Genomic DNA, 21005 nt, shown 5'->3' on the forward strand with positions numbered 1-21005 from the left:
TTCCACCTGTCTTGACACATCAGCAGCCGTTAGTGGCTTTTAACGTCAGGGACCATTTTTTAAGACGGAAAATTTTGTAAGGACTGAAATTTGAAAGAAAATTTTGAAGGGACTTAAAACGAAATTTGGTAATTTTATAGGGACCAAAAACTTATTTAACCATATATATATATATATATATATCAAACAACATCTAATCTAATATAAAAAAATATTAATTTATAACTTATACTTTTTAAAAAAGATTAGAGTATATGAGTAGTTATATATTCTAATCTTTACCATACAAATTAATTTAATATTCACAAAAGTTAATGATAAATTTTTAACCTATACTTATTATTTTTACCTTTCAAAAGTATTGACTCGATATATATAGTCTTTCTTTTTTCTTTCTGCCTAAATTTTCTCTCTCTGTGTTCGGTCTTTGTCTCGATTCTCAATTGCGAATGATAATTGCAGAAACCCCAACCCTCCTTACCCCACCCACCTTCTAGATCGACTCAGGTTCTATTCATTTTTCAATTCTCAATTTGTTTTAGCTTTTTTGCATTTATTCATTTGAAAAAAAAACGATTTTTATTTGTTCCTCGATCACCCTTTGAGTTTTCTGATTGATTTCGGTTGTTGGGTTTTTCTAATTTTGTTTCATATTATCAATCCTCTTTAGTGTATGATTTTAGGGTTCTTATTATTGGGAACTTGATTAGTTGAAATTTCAATGATGGGTAGGTGAATTTTGTATTTTGGAGAAATTGGGTTGTATCAATTTTGATTTTTTCTCTGTGTATGTATTGAATTAGAAAAAAAAATTGATTTTGGAAAATTCATATTCTTATGTTGTAACTCTGATTTCTGCATTTGATTTAGTGGTTGAAAATTGAAAATTTGACATTACAATTTAATTTTTTGCTGATCACTTGGTAGGGTATCTTATTTCTTTTGGAGACCTGAGATGGTAACTGAATGACGGTGGCGATTTAAGCTGATTTCAGAAACTTTGCCCTCTGGTTCCATTTGATGTTGGAGTATATTCGTTATGGACAAAGGGCGGCAATGATTGAAGTCAGATGAAAATCCAGGAGATTGGTGTTAGTAGAGAGGGTGAAGTTGTTATTATTATTAGTACTAATGGCTTTGAAGTTTATAGCTATTTCGGCGGTTTCGACAGTGTTAAGTTTTGTAGGTCTTCAGTTTTGCACAGATTTGTCGTTAGATAAGTTTAAATCAGATGGACTGGTTGGATGGAATTCAATTCACTTGGATAATGTCGACCAGGACGTTGAGTTGCCTTTGGGATTGTATACCACCATAGGGTTACTTACGAATTGCTTGATCAATGTATTTGTCCTTCTCAATCTTTGTCTCAAGGTGAGTTTGTTGTGGAATAGTGGTCACTACCACTAGCTACTAATATAAAGTATTTATAAATTATGCGACATGTTGATAATGCGGTGTGGTTTGCGGGTTCAATATGTTTGGCAAATGATGCGTATTTTAATATTATTTGTAGAGTTTTTCATGATTTATTTCAAACTAAGATAGAGGGGAAAACAAGTAGTCTCTCGAAGTAGAATAGCCAAGTGCTTGAGTGTGATTTTCATTCTCTTAGAGTTGCTATATGTAGCACCGACACTTCAATTTGAAGGTATGTCTGGTGTCCGACAGGTGTTAGTGTCTGACACCAACCATCAGGACGCCGAGACACGTGGTTACATTACTTATTCTTTTTTCTCCAATTATTATCTGTGTCTAGGTGTTAGTGTCATGTCTGATATCTATAGTTCTTCATATAAAAGAAATAAGTTCACAAAAGTCGTGATAGTCAATTATTATAACATGTTTTTACTGCATGCACAGTTTTTTTTTAATTGAAAACAGTTTCAATAATGCTCTACATTCCCGTCTTTTTTTTTTTTACTTTGTAAGTAATTTAGCAGGACAAGGATGTCCGCGATTTTTTTTCCGATGGTAGTATAAATAAGTTTTTCTTTTATCGACGTTGTTCTTTCTGTTCATGGTCCTTCTTATCACATGCAGGCTATGTTTTTCGCCGAGTTGTATCCTTCTGAATCTCGTAAATTGGTTGAACGTCTTGTTAATTATGTCATCTACAAGGTTAGTGCTTTTGAATTTCTGTGGTTTTATAAAATGCGTCTCCCTGCAAACTTTATTCTTATTTATTACGTGCTGGTGCATGAACAGGGAACATTTCTTCCGTTGATTGTACCACCGACACTTTATCAGGCAGGTCTTTGGACAGCTTGGTTGGCCGTGCTTTGTTCTTTAAAGGTATTTATATTATCCTAGAAGAACCATATTGAAATTATTCCGTTGAGATTTTATATGTACAAAATGTTCATGATTTACATATTTTCCGTAGATGTTTCAAGCTCTGGCTAGAGATCGATTAGAGCGGCTGAATGCATCACCATCCGCCACACCATGGACATATCTTCGTGTATATTCAGCATTGTTATTCATTTTCTTAGTTGACGTTCTCTGGTACTTCTAACTCCTTTTCAATACAAGCTTGTTTAACTTTGCTATTATCATTATCATAATGGATATTCATCTTACGCCATAGTAATTTAGGCTCATGCTTTTGTTATTGTAATTTTATATCTTCGAATGCTTCTGACACTTCCCTTTTTACGCTCCTAGGATACGGCTCTGTCTTTCAATATATACAACACATGAGTCGTCTATGTTTCTGTTACTGTTCTTTGAGCCTTTAAGTATTGCTTTCGAAACCCTACAGGTATTTCAAATGCATCTTTGTAGATTTGAGATCTGCTCGCATCATGCGTTGTTTAATGAAATTGTTTATGGTGTGATATGAATTGTAGGCCATTTTAGTACATGGATTCCAGTTGCTTGACATATGGATTCATCATTCGGCTTGCAGTAGTAGTGATTTCCGACCACCTAAACTGCTTGACACATTAACTGCAGGTAATTTGCATAAAAATCGGATTATATGGTATTAAGAATATGCGAACTCCTGTTTTGCTCATTTTCTATCGAATGTCTATTGACTTTTCCATCCGAGTGTCCTAATAAAGTGGTGTAACTGTAGGTTCGTTATTGGAATGGAAGGGAGTTCTTATCCGGAACTTGGGTTTTTTCCTTGACATGGCAACGTTTCTCATGGCACTTGGTCATTACTTGTATATATGGCGGCTTCATGGCATGGCTTTCCATCTTGTAGACGCAGTGCTATTTTTAAATATACGTGTAAATATTTATTGCATATCTCTCATTCTTAATTTGACATAAATTTTACCGTCGTACTCATTTATTTTTTGTGAGCAGGCCTTGCTTAGTGCAATAATAAATCGTGTAAAAGGATTTATTAGGCTAAGGATAGCTCTAGGATCACTTCATGCAGCTCTTCCCGATGCAACCGCCGAGGAGCTAAGAGCATACGACGATGAATGTGCTATTTGTAGAGTATGCTTGTTTGCTGAATCTCTGTTTTTCTGATTAATCTTGGTGTTGGTTGGATATACTTTCGAGTTTCGAGTAATATGTTAATGTGATTATGACAGGAATCAATGGCTAAGGCGAAAAAGCTAAACTGCAATCACCTCTTCCATCTTGCGTGTTTGAGATCTTGGTATGTTTCAATTTTATAAGCTCTTATTTGTTTCTATTTTGTGTTCGTTTTAGTTAGTTACGACTTGTTTTTAAATTGATTCTAGGTTGGATCAAGGCCTGACTGAGATGTATACTTGTCCAACATGCCGAAAGCCGCTTTTTGCAGGCCGATCTGAAACTGAAACAAATTCAAGTACAGGGGTAATATCTAGTGACGAGCAACTTGCACGCCAAATGAGTGCAGGATTTGATCGTCAAAACTCTGCTAGACATAACATGCCAGCAGGATTGTTTCCAAATCAGACACCGAACAATGCCGAAGGCGCTCCTTGGAGGTGCAATCTTCAAACTCCATGCTACTCGGCCTTCTTTCTTTTATCCTTGGTTTTTTTGTGAGTTGTATTGATGCATTCGTTTTTGCTCATTTTACTTTTCCGTATCTAGGGGTGCAGGAATGGACTCAGGGTGGTTACATTCTTGGCCGAATCCGGGTGTTGATGGAGCTGGTCCATCTACCGCTATCAGAACAGTAGGTCTCGGAAGAGTTCAAATGATGATGAGACATCTTGCATCTGTTGGAGAAACCTATGCTCAGACCACCTTTGACGATTCTTCTTGGAACCTTTGGCCTATTAACCCATCTCAGGCTTCCGCGAGTGCTCCAACTCCGACGACCCTTCCTTCCCCTGGTGTAAGATTGCCCGGAGGAAATGGTGGTTTACATATAAGAACCAATTCACGACCCACAAATGATAACGTAGCAAACGTACTTGCTATGGCCGAGACCGTCCGGGAGGTTCTACCTCATATTCCAGATGACATGATATTACAGGTATTTTCGACTTTTTTACATTATATACTTTTTTTTAAAGCTTGGCATCCGACTTGCGGGACGATCCCACCGTCCATTTGCGGGGGAGCCCCATTTAAAGCGACTTGCGGGACGATCCCACAGTCCATTTGTGGGAGCCCCATTTAAAGCCAGAACAAAGCTCTGTAAGAACTTGGCCAAACACAGAAATTGTTAACACCTAGCGGGATTCAAACCCGAGACCTTGAGAGGAGCACACTCTCAGGACTCAAGCCTTCACCAACAGGCCAACCCCTATTTGAGCTCGCCGCAATGGTAAATATCGGTCAATATTGCTGATTTTTCCGCCATAATCAACTATGACGGCTCAACAATGCGACTGGTATAACGGGATTTTGGCTCGCTGCCGTGGATCGCCATCTTCCATCGATAATATTGATTACGAAAAGATGCATGTTTGATGTATTATATTGAACCGAAAGCTTTTGATATTGTGCAGGACTTGCAGCGGACGAATTCTGTCACGGTTACTGTGAATAATCTTCTCCAAATGTGACTTTATTATTAAGCTCTTATTTTGATCATAAATTTATCAAAGAATCAAGCAAGGACTTAGAGCTACAACTGTCCTTGGAGAAGCATAGACATATCATCATTTTAATGTATATAGAGTCAGCACATAAAAAAATGTTGTACTCAAGAAAGATAGCAGAAAATATATATAGGCTTTTTCTTTCTCTTCATTTTCTCACCTTGAGTCATGAATGTAGTAAAAATAAATGTGGTGTATTTCTCCAAGTTGGGCAAGTTCTTATCTGTCATTATTGTTCATTTTTCATTTTTTTTTTGTAATTGTAATTGTTTGAATCTGCAAATGATAATTATGTTCATTTTTACTGTCTGACAAGTGGTGCGAGGTTTGACTGAACTGCGTGTAACATGCACTAATGCATGGTTTGTCGGATGATCGACCGATTTTTATGAGCATCGATTTGGTGAATTTAGGACCTTGTTTGTTTCGCATGCATACATAATAGTTTCAAGAGGAATTACCTTGCCACCCTCTCATTTATACATGACACCCCTTAATATTGCATGCATTTGTCATTATACCTTTGTCTAAAGTTATTAAACTTCAAAACATAAAGTTTTTAATGGAAATTTCAAAACTATATTAGAAAATTTGAATAATATAAAAAATTTTGGAATTTCCAAAAAAAAGATCATAATTTTCATGAGTTTTCACCAAAAATTTCAATAACTATACTGAAAATTTTGAAAAAAAAATTAAATATTTTGAAATTTTCGATAAAAATTTATGCAATTTTTACCAGCAATTTGAAAATGTGCGTGTTTTTATCAAAAATTTTGAATTTTCTGGTAAAAACTCTTGATTTTCTATCGAAAATTTCATGCGTACTTGAAATTTTAAACGACTACCAAAAACTTTGTTAGGCAATTTTGTTCTTTTTTTAATCAAAAATATTTTTGACATCATAAAAATATTAGGGGTGCCTGATTTAAATTTTGGGGTGACAGGTTAAATTCTCAACTTTCAAATAGCAAAATATAATTCCATATACAAATATTTTACAAATCCAAACTTTTTCCCTTAGAAACAAGTAAATCAATCATTACAAATAAGTTATACAATCTTTCTTATAACTCACAACAAAACAAGATCAAACTTTATCCATCCCTACTACTATAACCAAATTTTGAATCTAATTACAATCCAATCCACATTCTTCTAAAATAGGACCATTTGACTTAGGCAAAAAAGGATCAATTTTGACCCACAAAACACTAAAAAAACTTGCAAGCAAGATTGACCAAACAAGAACAATAGTAGGAGTCCTATTATTCCTTCCAACCATCCCCTTAAGAAATGGATACAAATGAACAATAACCCAAAATGAGAACAACAATTTCCCAAACAAAGGACCCCATGCCACAAAACCATTGTTAATTGCATGTGACAATCCAGCAACCATAGCAATTATGTTTAGTATAAGTAATGTTGTTGGTATGATTAACAATGTTGTCCACTTCAAACCAAACATCATTGTACCATAATGTTGTTTGTCTTCATCTTCTCTTGTTGTTGATTTTGATGATGAAATGAAATTGCTATTTACACCTGTTAGGAGCTTGAATAGGCCTATAAATACTGCATATAGATTTGCTGATACACCCCCTATTACCCAAAATTGTTCATTTCTCCACCATTCATGTATTGTAACTCCACTCCACCTCATTTCTAATACACTTGTTGTGAAAATGCAAAAGAATAGTGCAATAAACCACATGCCAGCTGTATTATTAAGCTGCCATTACAAAAAATAATATTGATAAGCATGAAAAAAAACCAAATTATAGTTTTCAATAATTCGGTATAACTGAACTGAACCGAACTGATCTAAACGTTCTTTATATTTAGTAGTAAACAAAATTGCTATTATTTACTAGTAAACAAAATTGTTATAAACAAACTATAAACTTAACCGGATCGAATATTATGACTATCTTAAAAAAAAAAAAACTGAATCAAATAGAACTAAACTATGTCAAATAGTTTTCGGACAAATGGTCAGTTCAATTCTTTTCAATGCTGTTCATTTTAGTTTACCAATTTGGTTCAATTTTTTATTTTTTATTTTTTAACACTTCTATCGATCTTTGCAACCTCTTCATTTAAACCCTGACTATTGAATTAATCTAACGACCGAAATAGAAGAATAATTCTCTTAGTTATTAGATTAGTCCAGATTTAGATAGAGAGGCCACATGGATCTAAATAGAGATCCATGCATGATTCCAATTATAACATTGGATTTTAAGGTTTATTCATGTATACAAAGCTCGAATCCAAAACTTTACTTTAAGGTATCAAAGTTTCGATAAACCTAATAATAAATTAAAAAAGCTTCATACCTCAGGAATGATGAATTTTCCGGTAAGCAAGCAAACAGCAGGAAGAGTACAATAAGCAACCAAAGGTATTGATGTCCATGGATATACAATTGCATTGATGTAAGAAATTCTCTCTAAGAACTTCAATCCTCCTTTATATCCATACCAAATAGGGCAATGTTTGCTCATGAATATGTCAATGGATCCAAGGGCCCATTGAAAAACTTGTTGTAAACCATTAGAAAGGTTTGTTGGTGAAGATACTTTGAATGCTGGCCTTTCAGGTATACAATATATTGATCTCCATCCATGACAATGCATTTTGAAACCGGTTAAGATGTCTTCCGTAACCGAACCGTAGATCCATCCGACCTGACTCACGATGAAATAACTTATACACAAGTATTTATATGATAAAATAAAATGTGTGTATGTGTCATCTGTGTCGTGTTTCTGGTGTTTCTGCTTCATAGACCATAAATACTTAAGAAAATTGTTTATCTTAAAGATGATCTTAGAAGAGAAAAGTAATGGGAAGAAATTGTTTACCTCTTTGCCCCATTCTGTTTTCTCTTCATAGCCACAACTAATGACATGTATGGCTTCGGTAACTTGAGAAGCAAGCTTGCCATGATTTAGTTTCTCACCATCAACAAATTGAGTAGATGAAATGAAAATAGGAGATTGTCCAAATTTCTTGACAAACTTTTGATTTAAGATTGGAGAAAAGACATCTTCATTTCCTACATTTGAGATTTTACAAGTTTATATTAAATGACAGAGACTAATTCAACCGGTTCAACTGTTTCCGATTCTAGAACAATGCTTCCGAGTAGCATCTTTATATAATATTTAAGTCTTAAAGAGTTGAATAGTAGTGGCAAATGGACATGTCTGATCTCTTTAGTCCCGTCCCATAAAAATTGACAAAAAAGTGGAATGGGATAGACATAATAGAGGATACATATCTAAAACTTTGTCATCTCCCGCGAAAATATGATGTTGGGCGGATCCGACTGGCCCTGCAGTCTTAAAGCCTAAAAATTATAAAAATTTATGTCTGGCCCGTTAATGTCCACATCCGAAAAAATCAGTGTGGAGCGGACATAGTTGAGAGGATGCAGACTTCAAACCTATGGTTGATGTGCGAAAAAATACAAACAAAAAGGCATGTTCAGCGGGTCAGATCCGTTTTGCCACCCTAAAATTGAATACTAATACGTAGCAAATACTATATGCTTAAAATTTACCTATAGTACTTTCAACAATCGATGATTCAGAATTTGCTTTTCTATGACTACTTTCCATCATTTCATACTTAGGTTTCTTCTTCTTCATCTTCTTCTTCTTTCTCTTTTCCATGCAACACAATCCAAAACAACAACACTTTAACCAACAATTACATGTCTTGTTTGGTGACTTCTTCTTCCTTGGAGCATCAAAACCATAAAGTGCTTGTCTTCTAAACACACATCCTGTCCCAACATATGTAGGTCCTTGAATTCCATCCAAACCCTTCATGTTTATCTACAAGGGTAGAGAGCTAGTTTATTATAATTTAAACTCAAAAGTTTTAAGAGAGTGTGAGAAGAGTTTACATACATCAACAAATGTGTTTGTTTGGTTGGAAAATTGGTCACTAGTGTCCATAGCATCAAACCTTTGGGAGAATTGAATAAAACATACACTTTTTCCTAATAATGGTTCCATCATGAAACACATTGCTTCTCTTATTGCTTTGCTATTGTTGATGTAGTGATTATAGTCTAAGTTCAACACAAATGGTGCATTGGAAAGCACAGCAGATACTCTTGCCTGTTTAATCAAATTGTCAACAATAAAATATATTAAAAATGTCGGTAATAATATACTACCTCCGTCTCTAAATATAAGACTCTGATGCTTACCAACGCATTTAGTGCGCCCGCTTTTCTTTGATGATTGAAGTTAGGTTTCTTTTCTCTAGAAACATATACCAAACGTGGTAATTCGTTTCCATCCATGTCGCATCCACCATTTTCACCTAGAAAAACCTGTGAGAAGGATTGAAATTTTAAATCATAAGGTATATTGTAAATTAAACTATATATTATGCATGATGTTTTTTTGTTGATTACTTACTTGTATCATTCCTGGATGATCATGAATATTATTTCCTGGCCATGGTGTTCCATCTTGCATTGTCCATCCATCTTCTGGAATCTTCTTAGCTTTTGCAACTAGACAATTTATTCTAACTCTAAATTCTTCATATTCTCTCTACATTATCATGAATAAGTTTTTATCATATATTTTGAAGATCAACTAAGGATATTTTGATATTCAAATTTCAATAACAAATTGGATAATAAAAGAAATTAAAATCTATATTTATATTTGTTTGTCCCATTCAGAATATTCGCAATTGTTGGATCAAGTTTAGACGGTCAAAATTTAATGTAATTTTCAATTTATTTTAAAATAATAAATATTAAATTTGAAATTTGAACCGTGCGAACTTGATCCAATAATTACAGATATACTAAATTTATGAATACGACAATTATGAAATACAAAAGAAACTGATCCCTAAATAGAATTAAAAATCAAATGTGTGATTAATTATGCTCCCTAAATGAACTGTGAATCGACATAACAAAGTGACACACCACATTTCACGAATTTGAATATCGTTAACCATAATTTATATATACACTTAAAAGTTAATCATGATTTTATGCTCAAATATAACTGATATTCATTAATCACAATTTTATGTTCAAATAAACACCTAAAAATTATGATTAATATTATGATTAAATGTGTTCGGTAGATACTTAATGAGTCATGACATAGTCCCGTTATATCAACTCAAATAGCCGTGCAAGGACATTTGATTGCAGAAGTATAAGTTCGAATCCGTGACATCCTACTACTTATTCAATTCTAAGGGACAAAATTCCGACAATTAGGTTACTGATATTAGGCCAAAATAGAAGTCACGACACATTATTATAACTAAGTAAATTTATCAACTCTAATTAATTAGATATTTAAATTGAGTTAACTATTTAATTAGACTTAATCCTGAATTTAAAGCAATAAACTAAGAGATAGACACATCTTAATTACCTTCATTGCTCTTCTTTCTTTCACAAATGATGAATGAACCTTATCCTTAAGATAATTGATTTTCTCAGCAAAATACCATTCTGGAGCCCTAGGTTCAATCTTGAATTTCTTACAAAAAGGAACCCATTTCCTTGCAAATTCACAAGTTTCAGATAATGCTTCAAATGTTAACATTGATGCATCATCATCAGAGACATAACATGACACCTTTTGAGCAGGGTAATCTATTGCTAGAATTGATAGAACTGTGTTTGCTGTCACTAGAGGTGACTCTTTTAATGGATCAATTGTTGTCACAAATATATCAATCGGACTAAGATGTGATGGTTCACCTTCCTTTTCATACCTATTTGAATAGGGAAAAAATTATTGATAATAAGCATATACATGAAAAGAAAATATAGTACAATTAAAAAATGTTGAAATATTGACAAAAATCAGAAACTAGCAAAATTAATCTGTTTTTAATTGAATTTAATTTTTATACACTAAAAGTATAATTTTTTGACAATGTAAAGAAAAGTATATTATAGCAATTAATATATATTTTTTTTCAAATTTTGTCTTTTAAGTATTGCAAACAAACAAATTATAGGCCAATTTACTTTGGTTTGATTTTCTAATAGTGAAAATATTTAACACATTATAATATAATGGGTTAAATATGTTTTTTTTTGGTGTCTATAAAATTATAATTTTTTTTGTTCCAATTAAAATTTCAAAATTTTTTAAATGTCAATACAATTATTTTAAATTGTTCTAATCCATATTATTAAGTCAACACATTTTTAAATAATTTCTTTCAAAAAGATACATTTTTAATAATTATTTTTGCAAGTATATTTTGAATATTATAAAAAATTGGTAAAAAAAAAGTTTAAAATTTGATTTCTAAATTCAACTTTCTGTAATTTTTATCTTGATATTTTAAGTTTTTTTAAAATTCATAATTAATATTTTTTTTAAAACAATTTAATTTTTGTCGATGAACTTTTTATATCATTTAAAGTATCAACAAAAAATTTCATTTAAAAATATATGTTAACTTAGTATTAAAGACTAAAATTATTTATAAGATAATTTTGTAAAGATTAAAAATAGCCATTTAATAATTTTATGAAATTAAAATTAAAAAACATATTTGAACCTATGGTAAATAAAACAATTTGTGAATCACTTGCCTTAATGAAAGTCTATCTAGATAGGTTACTCTGATGACAGGAAACCACTTTGAGAATTGATCAAGAATCCATGAAAGAGTGAACCAAATTTCACATATTACTGACACAAGCCACAAAGCATAAGCATTTTCTACTGGATGCATGATTCTATAGTGAAAGAAGAATCCAAGAACAATTAATCTTAATATTATGATCATACGATATGGATTTATTTGGCTTGATGGAATTGACAATTTCCTTGATAATGGTTGCCTTGATTCATCCATTCTGTTAATTGTCACAAGAAAATGGAAAAAAATATCAATCATAAGAAAAACAATATTGTGTGTATGCATGTATGTATGTTTGTATAAATTGAATAAAATAGTTTTTCCAAAAAAAAACAAAATGAATCGATTTTGAAAAAAAATCCATTAGATTCAAAGATAAAATTATTTATAATTTGATTTAGTTTAAAATAATTCATTAAAAAATACAATTCGAGCGATTCAATTTAATGTAGTTAAATTTGGATAATTTTTTTAAACCAAATTAGACATTATAACTTTCTTTTAATTTATATTAATATTTTACAATATTGTAAAATAATATATTTGAACTAATGTATAAGATATAATATTTTAAAATTAAAATTATAAAATGAGAATGATCAAAAGAAATAGATAAACATATAATATATAATATTTTAAAATTATAAAACAAATGAATTATTGAAAATTATAAAAAAATGAATTATTGGAAATAAATAGATAAATTAAATTAATAATTAATATCAAAAGAAATTAAATATAGACAAATAATAAATTAACGCAAAAAATAAAAAAATTAAAATATATGTATGCAGTTCAGTTTTGCAAAATCAATATGAAATTTTTTATAAAATAAAATTCAAACATATCTAAGATTTTTTCACAATTTTTCAATTTTTTAGATGGGTTTACAATTTTTATTTGAATCGTTTTAAATTTGAATTCTCAGACTCACACTATTATGTTTGTGTACGATTTAATATTAGTCTTTTTTATCGGTTTTTTTTAATAGCTATTTTAAGGATTTTTTTTCCCTTTGTTATAGATATTTTTGAAAAAATATGAAAAAAAAAAACTGAAATCTAAGATTGAATGGTTAATTTTACTTCTATATATGACCAAGTATAATCTACATTTTAATGCTAAGTTTTAGAGAGAGAGATGCTTACAAAGGAAATTCATTGTCATCATCATCCACAACCTTATCTGATTCTTCATGATCATTATTTTCTTTTCTCATGTTACCAATTTTGCTTTGTCTTTGCTTCCATTTCTCCATCCTCTCCTTCCAAGCAATACTTCCATAACCATAAGCAGCTAGGTCCTTGGAAGGATCCATAGGTCTTGCTTGCAATAAAGTTGTCTCTTTTCTTAATATTGGTGAACTTAAAGGAACTATAGCATTATTCTCTTCAGATAGTTCCTCACCCTGTTACAATAAGTGCATGCATGCAAAACATAGAGCATATAAGGAACTTATAATAAAATGATATTTTTTTGACATGTATTGCATGTAAAATAGTAATAACTTTTTTTTAAAAAAAAATCTGGTATAGGTATCCGATCTTAGATCAAATTAGCGAGAATCGATTGAAACTGATGCTTAATTCTAAATAAACATATCCAACACAAATATTATTGATATTTGTGAGATTCAAACTTAAGACATTAAGAAAACATATTATTATATTTCAAGTTTTCATCAACTCGCAAATGCTAAGCACTTAGTAAAATAGTAAGGTTAGTATTAAGGGTGACAAAATGGGTTGAATACATTTTGCCTAGATTTTTTGTTTGGCTGAGTCACGGTTTTAGACTCATGCCTTTTACTATATTCTCTCTGTTTTATCCTATTTTTTTCTTCAAACGCGATCATTATTATATGATAGTTATGAGTTGTTGTAAAATTTAGATTTTAGGGGTGCAAGACCTACCATGACGCTCTCTTTACCATGTTTATACAATTTTTACGAGTTTTTGCAGAGAGAGTCTAATCGAGACGAGCATACCATTTTCCACCTAGGTTAGAAAAAAACTACAACAAACTAAGATTTAGAAACATTACTTGAGGAGACATGGGGATTTGAATATCTTGTTCTTCATTTTGTCCATCAAAATCAAACTCATTCTCCAAATCATCAATGTCATCTTCTTCTTCATCCCCTTCAACTCTAGCACACCCTTAAAAACACATGCCACACCAAATTATATACTTATATTCACAACAATTTGTAGGAGTTCATATTATAAATTAATATATTTTAAGAATTAATAAAAAATATATTTATATTATATAGCTACTAGTCTTATATACATATAATATGCATAAGTACCTTTGAGACGCTTGAATCTGGTTTTGCATTGAGGACAAACTTGGTGTCCCTCCCTACGTTCATATTCATAACAACTTCTACAAACAGGAAAAGCACACTCATTGCAAGCCACAAAAGTGTCACCATCTTCATTTACATCAATATCTTCTCCACATAGTTGGCATCTTTCACCATTGTACTCTTGCAACTCTCTCCTCTACAATTATATAAACCACAACAATAATAATTAAATTTTTTGTATTGAACTTTAAAAACAACAATTAAATAGGAATAAAATTGAATTAGCACATAAATATTGGAGGAAGCTAGTATATACTACTAGCAAAAATTGAATTAGTGATGGAAATTTACATAAAATTTGTATATTATTTCCTTGCTTAAAGTATTAGCAAGGTTATAAAAAATAGTCCGCAAATACCAAAACGATAATTACGAAACAGTATTGGCAGGTGTCGATCATAATATTGTTATTCACTGTTTTTATGTCAAAGAATAATGTCGGGCTAATTCAGATCGCGACAAGGGCAGTCAGTATTGCAACATCTGTACCGATCAAAATTGTTACGTGAGTCCGCAACCATTTTTTAAAACATTATTAGAGAAAAAAATTAAAAGTTAATTTAATTGTTTTCTTATATATATATATATATATATATATATATATATATATATATATATATATATATATATATATATATATATATATATATATATATATATATATATATATATATATATATATATATATATATATATATATATATATATATATATATATATATATATATATATATATATATATATATATATATATATATATATATGCAAGAGATGATTATGATGAATAAAGAGATGTTATTACTTACACCAAAATCTCCATCTTGACGTATGATAATGAATTCATTATTGTTGTGAGAGCCAGCAACTAACCCCAAATTTGTTTCCATTTTTGTATTACATCTACACAACACTACCTTAGCACCATTAATATTTCTAACAAAACTATATAATAGTGATTCATCTTCACCAAATTTATACAAATTCTTTGCCTTTAAACTTAAGGAAAAGATATAAAATGTACTTTACTTGTGTTAGAGAAAACCACTTTTATTCTTTTCTTCTATTATATATTTTTCTTACTCATTTCTTTCTCCGTCCTTTTTTGTTCATATGTGACACATTTGTTTCCTAAACTTTTCTATAATCATTTATAACTCCGCCAACAAAGCTTATGCCCTATCTAAAAAGCAAAAAGTAAAAGGAAAAAAGGAAAATTATTGGTATCATTTTGTAGCTATGTTAGTTTATTATTTCTTGTAGTCCATGGAGAAAAACAACAATAGAGACATTATTGTAAGTCTACTGCGTTTGTTTGAAGAAATATTCATGACAACTAAGGCATTGAATTCTATTGTAAGTTATTTTTGTTACAGGTGCCAAGTAAGTATTGGATTTCCCAGTGTGCGTCTGTGTGATTTAGCGGTGAAATATTTGGGTCCTGAGAATATGCTTCTCTCAAGGTCACAGATTCGAAACCCGCTAAGTTTAAATTGCTTATTAAAAAAAAATTATTGAATTTCCCAATTACTTTTGAAACTTGATTGATCATTTTTATTTTTATTTATCCACAAGTTTGTTTGAGCTTACCAACTAAATTGTTATAAAATTAAATGATAATGTACATAAAATGAAATAGTTTTTTTTTTTTTTTTTTTATTGTTTTGTTTTTAAAAAAATTACACTCACTCCTCCAATATCTATTAAATGATATTTACGCTTCATAGTTTTAAAGTTTTAAAATATACACTTATCTTTTCTATGGTTTAATTATACAAACATTCCTTTCTATTTTTAGTAACAACCAAAAAACATATCTATAAATGATTTTTTTCTCAATAAAAATTTATGCTAATTTAATAAAAAAAATCAATGTCAATTCAATAAATCTTAAAAGAGGCGAGTGTATTTTCCCCTTTATTAAAAAAAAAGCAAATTTATTTTAATTTTTTTTATTGAAAACAAGTTTATTATCTCATCACATGTACCCAATTCACAAATGAGGGAGTAAACTAAGATTCAATAGTGATTTCTTTTGAAAATTGTGATGTTTCGATGTTTCTGCCTGACAGCAGAGGCAACTGTAAACTCTAAAGCTCAAGCTGTGAACGATCGAAAGTGAGAGAATTTAGAGTTAGAATAATATGTACTTGAAAATGGATCATTTGTTAGGCTTTATACTTTAGGTTTTAGGGGTTTGAGTCTCTAGAACCTTCTCTTTAAGATACATGTCTCGGAGAAGGAATGTTCTCATATCTTCTTTTACTTTGATCCAAAGTTCGAGTTTGCTTCCTGAGACATTTGGGCCTTCCTTTGGTTGGGCTTGTTTCCTTATTGGTTTTGCATGGAATGGGGTTTGGCCCATTCCAAAATAATATCCCCCAATATGGACCATCATAGCCAAGACGTGGATTTTTAGTCCAATTTGTTCTTTTCAGCATGTACTAGACTACACACTCTCAAAGTTGGTTTTACTTAGGAGAATCAGTATTGGAGTCTGCGTTGGTTGTTAATGTTTTTTCTTCAATTTCTTTACTTTTTTGTTATCAAAGCGCGATAAGACTTCAATAGAAATTATCGCCTTTATTTTCTACCAAGTATAGCTAACTTCCCTTAAGGTTATGTCCTATAAAGAGGTGTGTCATGATAACTGAATGTGAACTGTAACTTGCATTATTATGGGATGATATAATCATTAGTGACTCTGCACCCAATTATTGAAGGTTGCATGGTCTCATGGACCCTATAGTGTTATATTTGTAAATGGAAAGTATCTAACAACGTCATTATGTCGCCCTTAAAAGGAGATGCTAATATGTCACCCTTATGGATGAACACCTCGCCCACAGGATACTTCCCTATCGCACCATTAGGAGAAACGTGAGATAAGATGTTTTTGGGGACGAGAGAAGTGAGGACCAGTAATTGACTCACGTCTCCTTGGAAATAGGAATTCAACAGTCCACCATTTGATTGGGTAGGCGGCGAACTTTCCAAGGAAACCCTAGGCCTTAAAAGATCTATATAAATACCTCTCATCCAGGGGGAGAAATGACATATCTTAACTGATACATATCACACCCCACATACCCTTATACCTAAGCACGCCATTCAATAACAGAGTCTATCACCTCACATGAGCATAACCTCTAAACAACCGTGAAATTTTGTTCTAGTGCAGGGATATATCTTAGACACAATACCTGAGACAATTATGCAACACAAACTTATGACAGTTTAATATAGACAAGATGATAAGTCATACAACAATAAAGAACACAAAGGAATTGGTAACCCATTTCGGTGCAACCACACCTACGTCTAGGGGACTTCCAACCTAAGAAAATAAATCCACTCTTAATAGTATTAGTACAAAATGTCTTATATGAACAAACTCTAATTCAATGACCCTCTTTTTAATACTACATGTGTCTTTCTATTTAGGACTCGTCCTAAATATGAGAACCCCTCTCACTTTCCCTTTATCACTAACCTTAGTGATGAAACATAAAAAATAATGCTTGTGAATTACAACTCTATCAAAACACACAACCTCTATACCTTAGGTATGAAACTATATGAGCTATAGAGATGCACACATAGAAACAAATACAAAGACTCAATTAACAAAATCCTAACGCTAGGAATCTTCAACTCTTGCTCGTAATTTCAAAGGTAGGAATGAGTCTTATTAAATAACAATCCATATGTTGGGCTTTTCTCCATTGGGAGATTGATTTGAGACTAACTAGATATGATTTGGATGCATGTTTGATTTTCTAAACATATCCATTAAGAGATTTAATTTGATCTTCATTCAATTTAAATTGATTTGGATTTGGACAATCTTTTATCAATTCTTTCTTATCATATCTTTGCTAAAAGATATAAGTCATAAACAACATATTTCCATGGATAATAATAGAAACGCATATTGATCACACAGAAAAACTTGGCCTGCATTTTGTGCCAGATGCTGCACTCATGCTGGAATATATTGTCTCACTTGATGCATCAGAATAACCAAACATCTTGTACTACTCATATTGTTTTACCAAAAGCATTCAATCAAAAGAACAATAATCTCCCCTTTTCCAAATTTTGGCTAAAACAACTCTTATAATTCTAACAAGATGTGAAAAAAAAACTTCACTAACCAACCACAAAACTGAGCACACAAGCAGCATACCATAAAAGATCAACAGGAGAAGAAACACACCACTACTACAAAAAACACATAACACCACGGATGCAAAATGCGTTTCACCTTGGCTAAAGGAGTAAGGTAACCTAAGGCGTTATGAAAATTTGTCACTTAACACCTCGGTGATTTAAAACCCAAGGGGTAAAGTTATATGCACATGGATTCGAACCCCAACAACAACACTTTTATTAATTTCAAAACTAGCTTATCTTATATCCCAGTTTATCTAGAAAATCGAGGGGGTAAGATTATTTCTTTTTTAAAAAACAATTATTACATCGTTTACCCAGATTATTACATTATTTACACACATTATTAAAATAAAAATCAAATTCCCTAGAGATCTAGATAAAAATCAAATTTCTTAAAGATCTAGATTATAAATCTTTGAATTATTGAGTCTTGGGGAAGATCAAATTTTGGGTGCAAAATTATTCTATATGGATATGTCATTCCCCAATTTTTGATCCTAAGATTCCTTAATCATTTGCATCCCAAACATTAATCAAGATTACAATCTTGAGATTCAACCTTTAGCTTTATGCCACCTCAACTTTGGGGAATCACTAAGCATCCATGTTTATAAATACTCATGTGTTATGTTATACTAACTAAAATACAAAAATATGTTTTGTATTTCAAACTTTACATTGTAGGTGATTGAATCAAGTGCATCCACACCTCTCCTAAAGATAGGGTTTGGAGGATCGACCCTCAATCAATTGATCATTCTTGGAAGATAAATGATTGTAACTTCAAGAGAGATATCCCTATCATCAAATGCCATGTTATAAGCATATCTAAATTTCATTTGATCAAGTTTATCCCAAAATCATGTGGTTAATTCATCAAGAAACTTCACGGGTTCATGTGTTTGTTTCCATGCCTTTTTCAACAAGTTTCATCAAGCCATGAGCCTCATAATCAAATGTGCTTCGAGAGGACATCATTTCAAGGTCTTATTGTCATACCCCATAATTTACCCGGTTTAATTCTCATTTTTCAATTTATTAAGGGAGTTAAAAATTAGGAGCCATAGGGTTTGATATATCTATTATTAAACTCGCTCTCCTATAAAAACTCCTGTATAAATTGGTTTAAGATAAAAGAGAGGGTGTAAATAACAAAACCCTTCTAAATCCAATTGATACTTGGCCCATTCCTAAATTGCTCCTTGAAAAAAAGAAAGATAAGGGGGGGTGTCTTTTGAGGAATAAGAAAATTGGGTTCAACATTAGGCCCATTCGGATTTTCTAAAATTTCCTATAAATATTAATTTTTCAACAAATGAGTATTTATTTAAAATCTTATGTAATCTAATTTGAAAAATAATCAAAACTAATCTTTCTATTTTTTTTATCTACCATGTAGACTGATATTAGCGTTAATAACTAATTATTATAAGATTAATGAGGGATTATTTGGTTAATGAAATTAATTGGGTTTTAATGGTTTTTGTTCATTTTTTTTGGACTCAAGTGTATATTGGGCCAAGGATGCAATGGACCGGTTCACGCGTGGGCCGGGTCAACACCAAGACGGGTCATGGACCGAACCGGATTGAACCCGCTCCACTATTCACCATCCCCAACCTTGCAAACCCTAGCTCACCTCCAGCGGCGGCCGCCACCTTCAACCTCACTAACCCTAGTTCAATCTCCGCCCAGGCCCAAACGCAATCAAAACGCAAACAAGATTGAAACGCAAATCAAATCATAACATAATCAAATCAGAATCTCAATCAACAACGAAATCAAATCGGAAATAAAATCAATTTTTCCATTAATCAACGAATCAATTTACAACCAAATCATAATCTAATCAAATCTAAACATTCCTAAAAATAATCTAAACCTAAGTCTATAAATCAGAAAAGAAAAGAAGGAGAAAGGATCGGAAAAATCTTTGCAGAGAGAACCCTTCCGCGCCGCCGCTTGCATTTTCATTCCGTACCTGCGAAATAGAGAAGAAGAAAGAGATTAGAGGGAGGGAGCTAACACGATCCAGAAACTCAAGACATAAGGTAACTCTAAAACGAAACTTAGCTTAGGATCTTGATTTGCATGCGCCGTTATTGATTATTGTTTGAATCTGGGTACGCAATTGGGGTTAGGGTTTATATTTGGGGTTTAGGGTTCATAAAGATTGTTAGGGTTCGTATGTTTTTGGTATTTCTGGGTAAAGAGTTGTTAGAGGGTGCGTTAGGAAGATGAAGATCATATGATCTTCATCGGTTTTCTAGGATTAGGGGTGGTTCGCGGCAGGATTCACGACGGTAAGGGGTGGTTAACGGTGGTTTAAAGGGTTTTTTTTCTAGGTTTGTTGGTGGAAAGGAAGAATAAAAGAGAGAGTTTAGAGAGAGAACAAGAATGAAGAGAGAGAAAAAACGGAGAGAAATGAGAGTGGGATCCGTGGAACCCCTGTGTTGATCTCTCCTGGATAGCCGAGTAGTCGCCATCTGTCCTTCCATGGACACTTGGCATGGCATCACTGAACGTGATTCAGTGTGTCTTCATTCTATGCACCCTCCACCAACAATACATGCAGGCCTTTGATCATACTAGGATCTGATCCAAGCGTCCTTAATCCTGAAGCGTACCGTACACCATGCGCCCTCACCCACACTGAATCCAACGGATCCCTAAACTTAATGGGCTCAGCCCAGTAACTTTTAACACCCTCCAGAATTACTAACCTATAATAAAACACACCCTTTTTTTTTTATAAATAAAACAATAAAAAATGTAAAAACTTAATTAGTTAATT

At 31.9% G+C, this 21005-nt stretch overlaps 2 protein-coding genes across 2 annotated transcripts; one reads left to right on the forward strand and one right to left on the reverse strand.

Annotated features, from left to right (window-relative positions):
* Window positions 1-350: 350 nt before the first annotated feature.
* On the forward strand, window positions 351-5247 carry LOC131593436 (E3 ubiquitin protein ligase RIN2-like). Its single transcript, XM_058865932.1, has 13 exons — window positions 351-507; window positions 928-1371; window positions 2041-2118; window positions 2206-2292; window positions 2384-2505; window positions 2665-2761; window positions 2850-2955; window positions 3080-3237; window positions 3316-3453; window positions 3552-3619; window positions 3705-3935; window positions 4045-4432; window positions 4911-5247. The coding sequence occupies exons 2-13, from the start codon at window positions 1132-1134 to the stop codon at window positions 4965-4967; spliced, it is 1770 nt and encodes a 589-aa protein (XP_058721915.1). The 5' UTR covers window positions 351-507; window positions 928-1131; the 3' UTR covers window positions 4968-5247.
* Window positions 5248-6024: 777 nt separating this feature from the next.
* On the reverse strand, window positions 6025-14966 carry LOC131593437 (probable cellulose synthase A catalytic subunit 3 [UDP-forming]). The gene is made up of 13 exons (XM_058865933.1): window positions 14845-14966; window positions 13979-14174; window positions 13711-13826; window positions 12815-13074; window positions 11617-11883; window positions 10436-10781; window positions 9446-9583; window positions 9232-9357; window positions 8927-9139; window positions 8575-8851; window positions 7874-8067; window positions 7346-7696; window positions 6025-6738 (listed from the first exon to the last, which is right to left on the reverse strand). The coding sequence occupies exons 1-13, from the start codon at window positions 14923-14925 to the stop codon at window positions 6136-6138; spliced, it is 3168 nt and encodes a 1055-aa protein (XP_058721916.1). The 5' UTR covers window positions 14926-14966; the 3' UTR covers window positions 6025-6135.
* Window positions 14967-21005: the final 6039 nt, after the last annotated feature.

Source organism: Vicia villosa, linkage group LG3, assembly GCF_029867415.1.
Source record: "Vicia villosa cultivar HV-30 ecotype Madison, WI linkage group LG3, Vvil1.0, whole genome shotgun sequence".
In the NCBI taxonomy this organism is placed as follows: domain Eukaryota; kingdom Viridiplantae; phylum Streptophyta; class Magnoliopsida; order Fabales; family Fabaceae; genus Vicia; species Vicia villosa.